The sequence below is a fragment of the Rhinoderma darwinii genome, chromosome 5 (genome assembly GCF_050947455.1).
Source record: "Rhinoderma darwinii isolate aRhiDar2 chromosome 5, aRhiDar2.hap1, whole genome shotgun sequence".
NCBI classification, from domain to species: domain Eukaryota; kingdom Metazoa; phylum Chordata; class Amphibia; order Anura; family Rhinodermatidae; genus Rhinoderma; species Rhinoderma darwinii.
The window spans coordinates 265,604-284,401 of record NC_134691.1 but is presented as its reverse complement, the minus strand read 5'-3'; the positions used below and the strand labels follow the sequence as shown (position 1 = coordinate 284,401).

General features: G+C 46.7%; 1 protein-coding gene across 1 annotated transcript in view; it reads right to left on the bottom strand.

Annotated features, from left to right (window-relative positions):
* Positions 1-4,241: 4,241 nt before the first annotated feature.
* ARHGAP39 (Rho GTPase activating protein 39) overlaps positions 4,242-18,798 on the bottom strand; it is a 141,656-nt gene continuing 127,099 nt past the window's right edge. The window contains exons 4-5 of the mRNA XM_075827926.1: positions 15,388-15,949; positions 4,242-4,453 (exon numbers count right to left, since the gene is read on the bottom strand). Coding sequence (XP_075684041.1) covers positions 4,242-4,453; positions 15,388-15,949 — 774 coding nt within the window. The remainder of the gene's footprint in view (positions 4,454-15,387; positions 15,950-18,798) is intronic.

The window sequence follows — 18,798 nt, the reverse complement described above, 5'->3', positions numbered from 1 at the left end:
CGGGAAACCCTGTTGTGTGAATCAGGGCTAAGGCCTTACTTTATAAAAACTCCTGACATTTCTTAATGACATGTTAGAAGTTTTGGTCGGTGGGGGTCCGAGCACTAAGACTTCTACCATTTGGAAAGCCGAGCGAGCAGTGTACGCACTCACAGACTTTCTGAGGAAAGATGAGCAGAGCCGAGCAGAAACTAAGCGGCACATCGCTCACCCGAGCACTTCTGGTGCTTTGTTTTAGCGACCGGTGGGGTCTCAGTGCTTGGACATCCACCAATCAAAACTTCTGACATGTCATTATAACAAGTATAGGTAGAAGCACTTCATGGAAATGTTTATAGAACAACTGCATCATAATACCACCCTAAAAGCATGCGATAACAAATGTTTTTTTATGGCATTGTCCGAACAAGATTTTTGAAAATCCCATTCGCTTCAATGAAACATCTGACAAGTGTGGTGAAATGACATGTGCCGATAGTGAAAGAAATACATAGGGGGAAAAATTTCCGCAAACAGACCATTACAACGTATGATCGGGCTGCTGCGGCAATAAAGCTGTGCAGAGCTGCCTCCAGGTGCATGTTGGCCCTTGGATGACAGTCGCCGTGGCTCCTTTGTCCACCTCACCCTCAGTGACATGCAGAGAAGGCTCATCTACACGCTGCAGAATTGCTGCGTTTTTCCCCTCCAGATTTGCGGGCGGAAAATACGCAGCGGAATACAGTAGCAGCAAAGTGGATGAGATTTAACAAATCTCAGCCTCACTCTGTGTAAAAATTCAGTGCGGAAATTTTCCGGCCGCAGCACGTCAATTGCTGCTGCGTAAAGTGGACTGAATTGCTGCGTTTTTCAGAGGAGACGTCACCATCTCCCAACATTGTGGAAAACGCAGCAAAATACGCACCATTTTCTACAGTAAAAGCCGCAGGAAATGGTGCATTTTTGCCACCGCGGAAAGTCTGATATTTTCAACGGAATTGCTGCAGAAATTTTCTGTAGCAATTCCGTTGTGTGTGGACAAGCCCTTAACTAGATCGTCATCCCCGGCATGTGCTCGGGTTTACCTGGTGCTGACGACAGCCCTGGCTATGTACTAATGTTTCCGACTTCACTTTCATGGATTTCTCCAGCGTTACTGCATCAAACAGACAACAAAATGTGCTGCAAGAAATGTAAACTACAAATACAAATAAACAAGTGCGGAATAAAACTTCACAGTGGATCCTTCCCCCGGCAGTGGAGATGACAGGACCAGAATGTCCTTAGTGAGGAGTAGACGTCATTCTCCAGTCCATAACCCTCCGTTATAAGACGAGACACCGTGACGTACAAGGGTTAATAAGACGCTGCCACACATATATGTTATGTTATTATATAGACGAACAAGCTGGAAGCTGGAGAGTAGGATAGCAGGGCAGAGGGGCGCGGGGCAGAGCGACGCGGGGCAGGGGGGCGCGGGGCAGAGGGGCGCGGGGCAGGTTAGATGTTTAGTAGACTCACTGACCAGAAGACATTACAATATCTCCTTTAGTTGCTGCATCAATGGGAATTCCCTCATATCGAGCAATTATTATCAGAACGGCTCAGTCTACAAGCAGAAGTGCTGGAATAATGTTTGTAGGGAAGCCCTGAGAATCCGTCAGCGGGATGCATTGCAGTCTGCACTCTGTCTATGTACCTGCAGACACAGGGGGTTAAAGGGCTATTCTCAGAATCGGCAATTATCACCTATCCATAGTATAGGTGTTACTAGTCTGATCGCTGGGGCCCCCACTGCTGGGACATCCACCGATCGCCAGATCACTCAGTTCCTCCTCACTGCTGAACCTCAGGGAGGACAATGAATGGAACGGCGGTCGAGCTGGTGCGCTGCGCGTTTCCGTCATTCTATTAGACTGACGGAAACAGCCGGATACACATACATGACCACCGCTCGATTCAAGCTCCTCCTCACCGTGGAGGGTACAGGGAGGAGGATATGGTGGTTCGGAATCTCGCGATCGGTGGGGGTCCTAGCGGTGGGGGCCTGTGGAGAGATGATAATTGTGGATTTTGGGAATCCCAGTTTGAAGGGTATCTGATGTTATGACAGGACCCTGCACAAACCCCACCTTTAAATGGGTCCATTTTTATATGAATAAAGTTTAATACCTTTATATATGAAAAGTACTACAACTTTCTAATAAACTTTATGTTTCGAATTTCTCACGATTTTTAATATCTCCGCTTGCTGTCAGTAAATGAGAACACTTGTCTGCAAACACATAAACGGCTTGCCCTGCCCTTAGCTGAGAAGTGCTCTGTGGGTAAGGCCGGGTTCACACAGAGTTTTTTGCAGGCGGAAAATCTGCCTCAAAATTCCATTTGGAATTTTGAGGCAGATTTTGCTCGGCCTGCACGCCGATTTTCGCTGCGTTTTTCGCCCACGGACATTGAGCGCTGCGGGCAAAAAAATGCTGCAAAATACGCTTTTTTTTGCCTCCCATTGATGTTAATGGGAGGTCAGAGACGTAAACGACCGAAGATAGGGCATGTCCCTTCTTTTTCCCGCGGGAAAAACGTCTCCGCCTCCCATTGAAATCAATAAAAGGCATTTTCGGCCGTTTTTTGCCGTGTTTTTCGCGTAAAAAAACTCGGTGTGAACTGGCCCTCAAAAAGCCTGGACTCCAGACTGATACATTGTAGCAAAGTACCGAGTTGTGCAGCTGCTGCTGATGTATTTATCCCACAGAGCATTGTCTGGACTGGATATCATTGGATCCACTCCTCGGCTGAGAGCAGGACTCGTGTTGTAGGGATTTGGAGCCTTTCAGCATAAATCCACACAGTACATTTCCACAAAATCGCGGCAAAGCCATGACATTTTGTTGTAATCGTGGCACTAAATCGCAATTTGACCGCACCGTGTAAATAAACCCTTAGTGTCAGTTCACACATTGTGTAAATACTGCAGATTTTCCGCGGGGGAATTAGTTGTGGAGAATTCGCAGCAAATACAGTAGCAGCAAAGTGTTTCTTCCTCCGGGCCGGCCTTCTGGGATGACATTTCATCCCATTTGACACCTGCAGCCAATCACAGGCTGCAGCGATCTCCTGGGATGAAACGTTATCGCGCTCGCAGGTCGGTAAGTGTTGCAGTTTTCCACAGCGGACATTCCGGGCGAAAAACTGCACTACAGTTTGGTGCGGTTTTTCGCCCGGAATTCCCTGCAGCGCAGAGTGGATACACTGCATGATTTTACGCAGCGTATCTTCCCCGTGTGAACACAGCCTTAATGTATGTAATCTAGCTAATACTCTGTGTACCAAATACATCAGCAGCAGCTGCACAAACCTCCCCGCTGGTCTTCTACAATGTATCAGTCCGGAGTTCAGGCTGTTTATCTCACAGAGCATTGTGTAGACTGGAAACAATTGTATCCGCGTCTCAGCTGAGAGGAAGACATGTAGCAGTTTGCTGCCACTGAATGTCAACAAGTTTACTCATTCACTGACAGCAAACTAATATCCTAAACATGGAGACGAATTGAAACTCAAAGTCTATTAGAAAGTTGTAGAACTTTTTATTTTTACAGTGTTTAAAAGTGCAGCTAAACGTTTGACAAACTTCTGACATGTCATAGTGACATGTCAGAAGTTTGGATTGGTGGGGGTCCGAGCACTGAGACCCCCACCAATCGCTAGAACGAAGCAGCTGAAGCGTTCGTGTCTGTTCGGCTATTTCCGGAAATAAATGTATCGGTGTACGGACTCAGTAGAAAGTCTATGACCCCGCACACCGATACAACGGCTTTCCGGAAATGCCAAACAGAAACGAAACGGCTGAACGCTCACACGAGGGCTTCAGCTGCTTCGTTCTAGCGATTGGTGGGGGTCTCAGTGCTCGGACCCCCACCAATCCAAACTTCTGGCATGTCTCTATGACCAGTCAGAAGTTTGTCAAACGTTTAGCTGCACTTTAAGCTTTATTGATATAAAACCAGAAAACCCCTTTAAGAGCCGTGTGCACATATAGGAATGATCCCCCTTGGGCTTGAGGTCAGGAGCTTCAGACTCGTTCAAAGCCACATGTACCTTCAGATAACTCCTATCAGTGATGATTGACCCCTAAGCTGCATTGCGAGGGGCTGTTTAGTGGCTATAAATGCATATATAAGATAACTGTACCCCAATGGAACATCGGGTTTTGATCAGTGATCTGTGGAGTGAGAGTGAAAGGTGGGATATTTCATGGCGTCTGGTCATCTAGATATGGTCTGGACTAATAGCAGGTCTCTGGTTTCGAGTAGACCGGGGTGAGACAGAAAGCTGGAGGGGGTTATTCTAGAGGGGTAAAAGCCACTACGGACACAGCTCTTCACCCTACCATCATGCTCTTCAATATAAGGCTTTGGTTTCTTTCTCATTTTGGATTTCTTCTTTCTTTCCAGAAGTTCTTTTATGTGATGATTCACTGGGGAACAAACAAAATGATGAACACAACGGCACAAGGTGGAGGTACAAGACAGATATGGCAGAGACAGGAACCCCCGAACAATGGACACTCGCCCTATGGAAATACAACAGATACCCGGTAACACAAGGGGTGAGGACCACGAGAGCTCAGCACAATCCTTCAATCTGCGGTATTATTCCTCCTGTAAAGCAGTGGATCTGGCCTGTGCCTCACATGTCCAATGCACTGGAGATTAGACATTGGTTTTACATGAGCAGATGTGGACGAGCGCTTGTATGAACGCTCCTTCCCGATTATTACCCTGTCTAAACACGGCAGCAATCAGTCAACAACTTGTCAATGCCCCTTAGGAGAATCAGGACGCTGCCATACACATTAGATTGTCGGCCAATCCCGCTGAAATCGTGTGTGGGGCACCTTTAGGGTATGTGCACACACACTAATTACGTCCGTAATTGACGGACGTATTTCGGCCGCAAGTACCGGACCGAACTCAGTGCAGGGAGCCGGACTCCTAGCATCATACTTATGTACGATGCTAGGAGTCCCTGCCTCTCCATGGAACTACTGTCCCGTACTGAAAACATGATTACAGTACGGGACAGTTGTCCTGCAGCGAGGCAGGGACTCCTAGCATCGTACATAAGTATGATGCTAGGAGCCCGGCTCCCTGCACTGTGTTCGGTCCGGTACTTGCGGCCGAAATACGTCCGTCAATTACGGACGTAATTAGTGTGTGTGCACATACCCTTAGAATTATACACTGTTTAATATGGTTTTCTTAAACACAAGGTACCACAAAGTGCAATATCCAATGTAAAGCTGGCCCTCTGTGGGACCCCTTCCTACCACGTATAATCCACCAAATCCACAGACACAAAGGTGCCGTATTATTGGAAATTTTTAACTATTGGAAGTCCAAAAATAAATCATTCTTAAATGTCAACTCTAGTAATAAATATATTTCCTAATACATTCTGCAAGGGGGGCTGCACTGGAGAAGAAGCTCACCATCTCTGACCAGCTGTCGGTACTGGTAAGGGCTCGTTCACATTTGTCCGGCCGACCAGTCTTTAGTTACCTCCGGTGTAGTACAAAGACACTGGAGCAAAACAGATGCTAAAGTTTCCTACGGGGTTAGTTTTGTGTCTGGTGGCATCAGTTTTGCCGCTGGACAACTGACACGTGGACGCCGGACGGGTGCACAACTTTATCATCAGCTGTGCTCGGCTCAGGAAAGAAAACACTGGCTGGATATAACTGATATGTGTGAACCCAGTCTAAGTCAGGGACTGTCCATCACTCGCCCCTTCCCTCTTTGGCCACTTTTGACCTTCCGGACATCCTCATTTTTCAAATCCCACGTGTTTCACTTTACGTGGTAATAACTTGGAAATGCTTTTACCTATCCAGGCGATTCTGAGATTGTTTTCTCGTGACACATTGTACTTTATGTTACTGGCAAAATTTGCTCGATACATTCAGTATTTAATTGTGAAAAACACCAAAATTTAGTGAAAAATTGCAAAAATTTGCATTTTTCTAAATGTAAATGTATCTTCTTGTAAGACAGGCAGTTATACCACACAAAATTGTTGCTAATTAACATCCCCCATATGTCTACTTTATACTTCATTTTTTGAACATCCTTTTATTTTTCTAGGACGTTACAAGGCTTAGAACTTTAGCAGCAATTTCTCACATTTGCAAGAAAATGTCAAAAGGCCGTTATTACAGGGAGATGTTCAGTTCTGAAGTGGCTTTGAGGGCCTTATATATTAGAAACCCCCAAAAAGTCATCCCATTTTAAAAACTGCACCCCTCAAAGTATTCAAAACAGCATTTAGAAAGTTTCTTAACCCTTTAGACGTTTCACAGGAATTAAAGCAAAGTAGAGGGGAAATTTACAAAAGTTTTTTTTAATGCAGAAATTCATATTTTATCCATTTTTTTTCTGTAACACAGAAGGTTTTACCAGAGGAACGCAACACAATATTTATTGCCCAGGTTCTGCAGTTTTTAGAAATATCCCACATGTGGCCCGAGTGCAATAATGGACTGAAGCACCGGCCTCCGAAGCAAAGGAGAACCTAGTGGATCTTGGGGCCTCCTTTTTATAAGAATATATTTTAGGCACCTTGTCGGGTTTGAAGGGCTCTTGCGGTGCCAAAACAGTGGAAACCCCCAAAAAGTGACCCCCATTTTGGAAATTATACCCTTAAGGAAATTATCTAGGGGTGTAGTGAGCATTTTGACCCCGCAGGTTTTTTGCAGAAATTTTTGGAAGTAGGCTGTGAAAATGAAAATCTACATTTTATCCAACAAAATGTAGGTTTAGCTAATTTCTTTTTCATTCCCACAAGGATTAAAGGAGAAAAAGCACCACAACATTTGGAAAGCAATTTCTCCCGAGTAAAACAATACCCCACATGTGGTAATAAACGGCTGTTTGGACACACGGCAGGGCTTAGAATGGAAAGAGCGCTATATGGCTTTTGGAGCTCAAATTTAGCAGGAATGGTTTGCGGAGGACATGTCACATTTGCAAAGCCCCCGAGGGACCAAAACCGCGAAAAAGCCCAAAATGTGACTCCAATTAGGAAACTACACAACTTGAGGAATTCATCTCGGGGTGTAGTGAGCATTTTGACCCCCACCGATGTTTCATAGATTTTATTAGGATTGGGCAGTGAAAAAAAACAAAAAAACTCCTATTTCTTTAATAAGACGCAGTTTAAGCTCAACATTTTTCATTTTCTCAATAAATAAAGGGAAAAAAGAACCCCAACATTTGTAAAGCAACTTCTCTGGAGTACTGAAATACCCCATATGTGGTCATAAACTGCTGTTTGGGCACACAGTGGGGCTCAGAAGGGAAGGAGCGGCATTTGGCTTTTGGAGCACAAATCTGGATTGATTTTCTTGGAACCATGTCACTTTTGCAAATCCCCTAAGGTACCAGTACAGTGGAAACTCCCCAAAATTTACTCCATTCACGAAATACACCACGTGAAGAATTAATCTAGGGGTGTAGTGAGCATTTTGACCCCACATTTGTTTTATAAATTTTATTAGAATTGGGCATGGAAAATAAAAACAATTCCTTTTCTTCAATAAGACGTAGCTTTAGCTAAAAAAAAATTCATTTTCTCAACAAATAAAGGAAAAGAAGAACACCAACATTTGTAAAGCAATTTCTCCGGAGTACGGCAATACTCCATATGTGGTCATAAACTGCTGTTTGGGCACACGGCGGGGCCCAGAAGGGAAGGAGCGCCATTTCGCTTTTGGAGTGCAGATTTTGCTGGATTAGTTTCTGATCGCTATGTTGCATTTGCAAAGCCCCTGTGGGACCAAAACAGTGGAAACCGCCCACATTTTGGAAACTACACCCCTCAAGGTATTCACCTAGGGGTGTAGTGAGAATGTTAACCCCACAAGTGTTTTGGAGAAATTAGTGTGCAGTCGATGTTGCAGAGTGAAAATGGGATTTTTTCCATAGATATGCCAATATGTGGTGCCCGGCTTGTGCCACCATAACAAGACCGCTCTCTAATTATTACGCTGTGTTTCCCGGTTTTAGAAACACCCTACAGCTTTTGGAGGGCGGATTTTGCTTGGTAATTTTGTTTGGAGTTTTACAGGTATTTTAGTTTATAATGTGGGGGGCATATGTAAAGCCGGCGGAGTATATAAGGGGCATAGTCAGGTGGTATAATAATGGGGAAAAAAATAAAATAATCCATAGATATTTGTTACGCTGTGACACAATCCTTTCTGCACAGGCCGGTGTCGCACTGATAAATGTCCTTACTTATCCCCCTTTTGGTCTACACTCGGCACCTTTGCTGTTTGGAAAATTTAGCTGGGAACCGTTGTCCTGGTATAACACTGGCGCCCTCGCTTCCAGCAGATATGTTTGGGCTCTCCCCTTCCTGGTTCCCTAATTTAGGGCCTTGATAAATCGCCTCTTGAAACAGAAGAAATGTCCCCCTCGGACCTGCACAACTGCATATTTTTTATTTCCTGACTTATTGGGGCCTTAACTAATTTTATTTTTTCATAGATGTAGCGGTATGAGGAACGTGCTGGAGTTATTATTGGTACCATTTTGAGGTACATGCGACTTTTTGATCACTTTTCATCTTATTTTTTGGGAGGCCAGGTGACCAAAAACCAGCAATTCTGGCATAGTTTTTTACGCCGTTCACCATGCGTTATAAATTACATGTTAACCTTATAGCACTTTTTTATGTTGTACAACTTTTTTCACAATAAAATGACTTTTTTCTGTCACCAAGTTGTGAGAACCAGAACGTTTTCATTTTTTTGGTCGACGGAGCTGCATGAGGGCTTGTTTTTTGTGACTTTTTGATCACTTTTTATTCCAATTTTTGTAGGCAGAGAGACCAAAAAAATTACATTTTGACATTGTTTTTTACGTTATGTTTTACGCCGTTCACCACGTGGAATAAATAACATAATATATTTATAGTTCAGGCCGTTACGGACGCAGCAATACCAAATATGTATGGTTTATTAATTTTTTTAATAAGGGAAAAAGGGCGATTGGGTTTTATTTTATTACTTGAAACTTTTATTATATTTTTTACATCTTTTTTTTCACATTTTTTTACACTTTTCTTTAGTTCCTCTAGGGGGCTTGAAGGTCCAACTGTCCAATTCTTTTTCTAATACATTGCACTACCTATGTAGTGCAATGTATTAGATCTGTCAGTCATTCACTGACAGCAAGCCGATTAGGCTTCGCCTCCAGGCGGGGCCTAATCGGCTTCCGTAATGGCAGAGCACGAGGCCATTGTTAGGTCTCCTGTTGCCATAATAGCAGTCAGCAGCCTGCTATAGCATGGCAGGGCTGCCGATCTGGTACCAATCACAAAGATGCCGCTCCTGAGCCGGGGCCATATTGCCGGCAGGTACTGAAGCGTTTTAGGCCCGGCCTCAGGTCGGGGCCTGAAAGTCTTCCATACTAGGCAGACCAGAGGCCAGTGATAGGCCTCTGGTTGCCTTTGCAGCCACCGATGAGCTGCAAACACATTACATGCAGCGATAAATTCAGGGGTTTCCGTCTCTGACCCCCCATCAATGAGAGGCAGAGAAAGACGTTTTCAATGTGTGTTTTTTTTTGCCCGCGACGCTCAATGTCCGTGGCCAAAAAATGCAGCAAGTTTTCTGCCGGCAGGTCAATATCTGACTCCTTGTGAACAGGGCTTTACATGGACTTTTTAGAACCACAAAAAGTCCTTTTTAGAAGCTAAAGCTCGTCTGCTTAAGGGTATGTTCACACAGGCTTTTGCCAGGTGTTTCTCGGACTGTAAACGCCCTGAAAAACAGCTAAAAATGCGGGGGCTGAACACCTCTGAACATCTGCCCATTGATTTCAATGGGAAAAACGGCGTTCCCTTCCCACAGGGTGTTTTTTACGCGTTTTTAAAAATGGTCGCGTATAAAAACGCCTCGTAAAAAGAAGCGCATGTCACTTCTTTAGGCCGTTTTTCATTGACTCAATAGAAAAACAGCTCCAAAAACGGCCGTATAAAAAACAACTCAAAAAACGCTATTTGGTTAAAAAACGGCTGAAAATCAAGAGCTGTTTTCCCTTGACAGCTCCGTATTTTCAGTCGTTTTTTGTTAAGCGTGTGAACACAGCCTTAGGCCTTATTCACACGAGCGTGTGCGTTTTGCGGGCGCAAAAAACGCCGCATTTTGCGCGTGTTGCACTGCCATGTGTCATCCGTGTTGGCTGCGTGATTTTTGCGCATATGTCATGCTTATGACACGCGGTTTTTATTTTTTCCTTCATTTCTTTATCTACTGTTGCACGAATCACGCGCGTCACACGGAAGTGCTTCCGTGTGTCGTGCGCGATTTTCACGCACCCATTGACTTCAATGGGTGCGTGATGCCCGAAACACAGCCAAGTATAGGACATGTCGTAAGTTTTACGCAGCGGACCCACGCTGCGTGAAAATCAAGGAATGTCTGAATGGCCCCATAGACTAATATAGGTCCGTGCGTATCACGGACGTAGTACACGTTCGTGTGAATAAGGCCTTAGGGTATGTTCACATGTACAAAAAGAAGTGACTGAAAATGATGGAGCTGATTTCAAGGCGTTTTTTGAAGCTGAAAATTTGAAGCTTCTTTTGAGGCGTTTTTCGTATGTCAATGGAAATTCAGCTCCAAGAACTCCGGAAGTGACGCGCGGCTTCTTTTTACGAGGCGTTTTATTAATTCAGCAAATACAGCTCATGTGAACAGCGCCATGTATTTCCTATTAAATTCAATGGGAAGCTGTTTGTAGGCGTTTTCGCACAGAAATACGGCTGAAAAAACTATGTGTGAACATACCCTTAAGGCCTCATGCACAAGGCCATGCCCGTAATCACGGGCCGAGATTGCGGGCACGGCCGGCCGCGGGCAGCTGGCCGCATCGCTCCCATACAAAGTATGGGAGCACGGTTCGTAAAAAGTAAAAGATATGACATATACGATCTTTTGCGGTACAGTTCTACGGCCCGGACACCTTCTCGTCAATATACGGTGTCTGTGGACAATAGAAGTGAATGGGTCCGTAATTGCGTCGATTTTAGTGGAGAAATAAGGGATCCATGACCTTTTTATAGCAGTGACTGATCTGATTCTCCCAGTGAGGTGAATAACAGAATATAGTCATTTAAAATATACAAAGACAACAACCCCCATCATTTCCCCGTGAATGTGCACAACCATCTGTTAATAGAGGAAGGGCCCGGATGTGTCAGAAATCTGCGGGTTCATTGGGAAGTAACTGGGCAGATTGTGGCGTATGCAGCCAGATGCCGGCCGGGCAGGTGGAGTAGACTGCGCTGCGCCCGTCTCCACCAGAACAAAAATCATTATCATGAAGAATTGCTGCAGGAACAAGGTTTTCCTCCCAAGTTATATTAACCCTGTCATCTCCAGACTGTTCATCTTAACAGGAACAGTTTTCACTTTCCCTTCATCGCGCCTCGGGTTTTCTCTGTATTTGGGCTTAGATATTAGTAAATGTGCAGTTTTGCGTCCAATTGTTTTTGTTTTTTTATTGCTGCAATGCATCTAGAATAAAAACGAAGCAAAATTGCAAAAAGTATTGATTGAAAATCTCCTACCGTTTTGTGTATACAGCTTTTATGCACACCTATGTGTCTCCATAGCTACAGGATAAAAACAAACACATTGGGGCATGTTCACATAGGCTATATTCAGCCGTTTTTCAGACTGTAAACGTCCCGTTCAGAAGCAGAACGCCACCAAACATCTGCCCGTTGATTTCAATGGGAAAAACGGCATTCTATTCCAACGGGGCGTTTTTTTACGCCTCGTTTTCCAAAAACGGAACGTAAAAAGACACCCGACAAAATGAAGTGCAGGTCACTTCTTAGGACGTTTTTGGAGCTGTTTTTTATTGACTCTATAGAAAAACAGCTCCAAAAACGGCCGTAAAAAACGCAGCGAAAAATGCGAATTGCTAAAAAAAACATCTGAAAATCAGTATTTTCAGACGATTTTGGTTAAGCGTGTGAACACAGCCTGACTAATCCAAAATGTGCCACGTTTATGAAGTATTTTAAACTCTTTATGCGACTCATCTGACAATGGGGCGTGGCTTCGCTGAAAAGGGGGCGCTGCTTAAGATAAATCAAATTGCGGCAAAATAAAGTAAGCCGACTGTGAGGTGGTATAAAATTAGAAAAGTCTAAAGAAGCTCCAAGTTTATCATCCAGAAGGAGCCGCTGTATTTGATGTGTATGTTGGTGCGTTTTACGCGCCGAAATCCGCATTAAAAAAACACTTGATTAAGCTTCTGATTCAAATCAATGGGAAAGCGGGTCGTTAGTACGTACGACGCATTTCTTTAAATGCTCGTTTAAAAAACGCGTTGTGTAAAAAAAGAATCGTCAGGTCAATTCTTTGCCACGCGCAGAAAACACGCCAAATGTTCCCATAGTCAATGGGAGTCCTAACTATGCGCCATAAAACCCGCAGAAAGCGCGCAAAAAATGCATCAAAAAAACATGCAGAAAACACATCAAAAACACCTGTAAAGAGCGATTCAAAAGAAACCCCGGTGTATTTGACACGTTACCATCTGCCGGACCTTTTGGGCTTATTATAGTGTCAGAGCCGCCGGAGCATCCTCTGGTATTCTGATTGGCCGGTCTGACGCTGCCCGCAGTCACGGGTCCCCTCCTCATTATGTAGCCGGCACCCAACAACCCGGACTTTGTCTGAGAGCTCTACAGGACAAGCGCTGGGTGCGGAGTGGATAATGATGGGGTGCAGTGGTTGGCGCTGGTACCTTGTAGCACTGGGGTTCTGTGATTGAATAGGACCAAGGGAAACTTCTGCATGGAGTTTGGATGTTCTCTCCGTGATCTTGAGGTTTCCTCTGGGTTCTCGGATTTCTTCCCACAGTCGAAAAACACAGACTGATAAGTTAAACAGCTCCCTATGGATCTGGTGTGCGCGGGTCTGAGAAAGGTAAATTGGATATTTTGGGCTTTATAAGCAGCAGGGAATAGAAGTGCCATATAATGCAGCTCCTTAATATTTAGCCCTGGTTACCTCCAAGCTGCAGTTTAGGCCAGGCAGGACTCAGGACTAGAAGGTCCCCGGAGATAATAGATGACACCAGGCACCACCTCGTGCTTCGCTTATCAGACCCAGAACATCATAACAATCCCAGCCGCAGGGGTCCCAGAGGAGTGTCTGTATCTATGGAGGTGTCAGACGTCCTCACTCCACCTCATGGATAGGACACATCCTTCCAGCAGATGGCGCCGGTCTGATAAAAGGGGTTTCCGCTGATGACGTTTTAGGACATATCTAGGACAATTGGCTCTCCTAAGCGATGTCACTTCTTCATTCTTGGCGGAGAGCTGACTGCGCCGTATAATCACGCTCTATAGAAATGAAGAGGATTGGTGGGGCGGTCAGACCCCGCACGGATCACAGTTTTATGACATAATATAATTGAAGTGCAATAAAACATAATCTGATCAAAAAAACACATTTATATCCATAGCAAAAATCACAATGGGTCACCCCTGCTGGGGGACAGAAGGGCCTGGTACATGACCTTAGGGCATGACTCATGGGCTGCTCCCGGATGGATGGATAATTTCCATATACATTAATAGAAAACAGCCCATAAAGTAAGATCCCAGCCATGGTTTACAGACACAGATAAAACATAGTGAAGGTGTTTTATAGATAATTGATAAGACCGCTGTTTCATAGTAAGACGCGCCTGATTTATTGTAAAGCGCATCTCTGTACCCAGAAAAGTAAATCTACTCCAGATGTGAGCTCTATAATTTACCCAGTTTTATGGCATTGATCATAGTCGTCTATCAAGCTGCGGTGTCATGACCGGTCCCTCCAGTTTTTTAAATAAGTGGCGGAGGTGGCGTAAAAATAGAAAAGTCGCACAATAATTGAGCAAAAATCTCGTTTTTGCACAAATTGCGGCTTGTTGACACCAGAAAATTGTCGTAGAGAGCTTCATAAATCCCCCCATTATGGACAGCTTCATAAATCCCCCCATTATGGACAGCTTCATAAATCCCCCCATTATGGACAGCTTCATAAATCCCCCCATTATGGACAGCTTCATAAATACCGCCCATTATGGACAGCTTCATAAATCCCCCCCATTATGGACAGCTTCATAAATCCCCCCATTATGGACAGCTTCATAAATCCCCCCATTATGGACAGCTTCATAAATCCCCCCATTATGGACAGCTTCATAAATCCCCCCATTATGGACAGCTTCATAAATCCCCCCATTATGGACAGCTTCATAAATACCGCCCATTATGGACAGCTTCATAAATCCCCCCATTATGGACAGCTTCATAAATCCCCCCCATTATGGACAGCTTCATAAATCCCCCCCATCATGGACAGCTTCATAAATCCCCCCCATTATGGACAGCTTCATAAATCCCCCCATTATGGACAGCTTCATAAATCCCCCCATTATGGACAGCTTCATAAATCCCCCCCATTATGGACAGCTTCATAAATCCCCCCCCCATTATGGACAGCTTCATAAATCCCCCCCATTATGGACAGCTTCATAAATCCCGCCCATTATGGACAGCTTCATAAATCCCCCCCATTATGGACAGCTTCATAAATCCCCCCCATTATGGACAGCTTCATAAATCCCCCCCATTATGGACAGCTTCATAAATCCCCCCATTATGGACAGCTTCATAAATCCCCCCCATTATGGACAGCTTCATAAATCCCCCCCATTATGGACAGCTTCATAAATCCCCCCATTATGGACAGCTTCATAAATCCCCCCATTATGGACAGCTTCATAAATCCCCCCATTATGGACAGCTTCATAAATCCCCCCCATTATGGACAGCTTCATAAATCCCCCCATTATGGACAGCTTCATAAATCCCCCCATTATGGACAGCTTCATAAATCCCCCCCCATTATGGACAGCTTCATAAATCCCCCCCCCCATTATGGACAGCTTCATAAATCCCCCCCATTATGGACAGCTTCATAAATCCCGCCCATTATGGACAGCTTCATAAATCCCCCCCATTATGGACAGCTTCATAAATCCCCCCCATTATGGACAGCTTCATAAATCCCCCCCATTATGGATAGCTTCATAAATCCCCGCATTATGGACAGCTTCATAAATCCCCCCCATTATGGACAGCTTCATAAATCCCCCCATTATGGACAGCTTCATAAATCCCCCCATTATGGACAGCTTCATAAATCCCTCCATTATGGACAGCTTCATAAATCCCCCCATTATGGACAGCTTCATAAATCCCCCCATTATCAGCATCAATTCAGTCACTAAACTCAAGAACAGGTTTGTCCCGTGTCCAGGAGACGTTTCTTACCTTTCGTGTCGTTCACAGGGTCCATGTGTCGATATATATATCCCTCCAAGTACGAATGAAACTTTGGGGTTGGTGGGAAAAAAGCCAAACAAATGGTCATTAATTCCCATCCACGGGCCAGGCTTTCGTAGCGGAAGTTCTCGGTGGTCTGCCGGCACAGCTGGATGTAAAGCTCGTCCCTCAGACCTTGCATGCTCCATCCTTTGGTGGCTATCTCTAAGGCGACGCTGAGTTGGTCCGTCTTGGATCTACGGTCTCCCATGTACATCTGAATGAGTTTGAAGATCTCGCAGGCTTCCTTCTTCACGTTGCGGTCGGAGGTCATTATCATGGGCTTCTTAATGGACTCGCTGCTCCAGGCCAGCATGTTGGCAATGGACACCTTCCGCCGGAAAAGACCCTGCGTGTGCTTGTTGAAATGCTTGGAGGCCCAGTTCTCAATGTCGGTCTCAGAAGAAGGCTTCCTCAAGGTGAAGGTTGGGAAGACACAGCTGGAACTGGGCATCATGTTCCTGTTGTTTCGACTGTTCTCAAACTGAGCGCAGGCACCGAGGTCTTCAGACTACGAGACAATAGACAGAGACCTCGTTTTATCACTAGTGCATGTTACATGGGCTGGAATTCTAATTTTAACACAGATCTGTGACTCTCGGCATATCAGATAATTGTTTGACTTACTTCAGAGCACATGCCACTCATTTAAGTAATTGACTTTACCCCCCCAAAAAAAACCATTTCAAGTATTTGTTAATGTGATAAGGCCGTGTATGTATGGAGGGCACTGCGGACATGGCGGAGGGGCTTAATGGGAGGAGATCATTACAGTACACAGAAGCGATAAGTGAGGAACGTCACCGCCGTGTCATGTGATCACATTCCTGTCACCAGAAAAGTCGCTGTTTTCCGTCTGACAAATCAATGTGTTACAGGGCAGAGAAAGACGTAACTAAAATACAGTTCGTCCCAATCAACACCGAAGCTTAGTCATTATATAGTCAGAAGTTCTGCCCCTTTCTCAGAAACTTTTTCTATCCAATTCCCACCGTTTTGTAAGATCTCTGCTTGCTGTTCTCGGATGAGAACATAATTTTTTTACATTCATAATCTGAAAATAAGTCCAGATCATGTGTTGCTTATACAGGTGCATGGTTTGTTGCAGTGTATTAGAGATCCCTGTGTGTCCAGGACTAGGTCAGAACAGGTTTCCAATCACTAACAGCAGGCAGTGATCTTATTATTTTCTATTTTCCTCTAGTACATTTCTCACATGACAGACCTTCTCCACTCGTCCCTAGTCAAGATCTGACATAACATTTTTAAATCACAATGAGTTATACTTTGGACACACGTCTTCCATTTTCCTCAGTAGCGCAACATTAATAAATCATATCCTGGCAAAAAAGTATAATTTCAAAGTAAGCCGTACGCATTCATTGTGTATGGGGGCCTGCCAACTTCCCTTCTACGGCAGGTGCTGTGGAAAAAAGGGATCGGGCATGTGGGAGATAATCCGCTATCAGAGGGGTCTGGAGGGGGGACAGAGGGGTCTGGAGGGGGGACAGAGGGGTCTGGAGGGGGACAGAGGGGTCTGGAGGGAGGACAGAGGGGTCTGGAGGGAGGACAGAGGGGTCTGGAGGGAGGACAGAGGGGGTCTGGAGAGGACAGAGGGGTCTGGAGGGAGGACAGAGGGGTCTGGAGGGAGGACAGAGGGGTCTGGAGGGAGGACAGAGGGGTCTGGAGGGAGGACAGAGGGGTCTGGAGGGGATAGAAGGGTCTGGAGGGAGGACAGAGGGGTCAGGAAGGGGGACAGAGGGGTCTGGAAGGGGAACAGAGAGGTCTGGAGAGGACAGAGGGGTCTGGAAAGGGGACAGAGGGGTCTGGAGGGGGACAGAGGGGTCTGGAGGGAGGACAGAGGGGTCTGGAGGGGGGACAGAGGGGTCTGGAGGGAGGACAGAGGGGTCTGGAGGGAGGACAGAGGGGTCTGGAGGGAGGACAGAGGGTCTGGAGGGAGGACAGAGGGGTCTAGAGGGGATAGAAAGGTCTGGAGGGAGGACAGAGGGGTCTGGAGGGAGGACAGAGGGGTCTGGAGGGAGGACAAAGGGGTCTGGAAGGAGGACAGAGGGGTCTGGAGGGAGGACAGAGGGGTCTGGAAGGAGGACAGAGGGGTCTGGAGGGAGGACAGAGGGGTCTGCAGGGGATAGAAGGATCTGGAGGGAGGACAGAGGGGTCAGGAAGGGGGACAGAGGGGTCTGGAAGGGGAACAGAGAGGTCTGGAGGGGGACAGAGGGGTCTGGAGGGGGACAGAGGGGTCTGGAGGGGGACAGAGGGGTCTGGAGGGGGACAGAGGGGTCTGGAGGGGACAGAGGGGTCTGGAGGGGACAGAAGGGTCTGGAGGGAGGACAGAGGGGTCTGGAGGGGATAGAAGGGTCTGGAGGGAGGACAGAGGGGTCAGGAAGGGGGACAGAGGGGTCTGGAAGGGGAACAGAGGGGTCTGGAGAGGGACAGAGGGGTCTGGAGGAGGACAGAGGGGTCTGGAGGGAGGACAGAGGGGTCTGGAGGGAGGACAGAGGGGTCTGGAGGGAGGACAGAGGGGTCTGGAGGGAGGACAGAGGGGTCTGGAGGGAGGACAGAGGGGTCTGGAGAGGACAGAGGGGTCTGGAGGGAGGACAGAGGGGTCTGGAAGGAGGACAGAGGGGTCTGGAGGGAGGACAGAGGGGTCTGGAGGGGATAGAAGGGTCTGGAGGGAGGACAGAGGGGTCTGGAAGGGGAACAGAGAGGTCTGGAGAGGACAGAGGGGTCTGGAAAGGGGACAGAGGGGTCTGGAGGGGGACAGAGGGGTCTGGAGGGAGGACAGAAGGGTCTGGAGGGGATAGAAGGGTCTGGAGGGGATAGAAGGGTCTGGAGGGGGACAGATGGGTCTGGAGGGGGACAGAGTGGTCTGGAGGGAGGACAGAGGGGTCTGGAGGGGATAGAAGGGTCTGGAGGGGGACAGAGGGGTCTGGAGGGGGACAGAGGGGTCTGGAGGGAGGACAGAGGGGTCTGGAGGGGGACAGAGGGGTCTGGAGAGAGGACAGAGGGGTCTGGAGAGAGGACAGAGGGGTCTGGAGGGAGGACAGAGGGGTCTGGAGAGGACAGAGGGGTCTGGAGAGGACAGAGGGGTCTGGAGGGGACAGAGGGGTCTGGAGGGAGGACAGAGGGGTCTGGAGGGAGGACAGAGGGGTCTGGAGGGGATAGAAGGGTCTGGAGGGAGGACAGAGGGGTCAGGAAGGGGACAGAGGGGTCTGGAAGGGGAACAGAGGGGTCTGGAGAGGACAGAGGGGTCTGGAGAGGACAGAGGGGTCTGGAAAGGGGACAGAGGGGTCTGGAGAGGACAGAGGGGTCTGGAAAGGGGACAGAGGGGTCTGGAGAGGA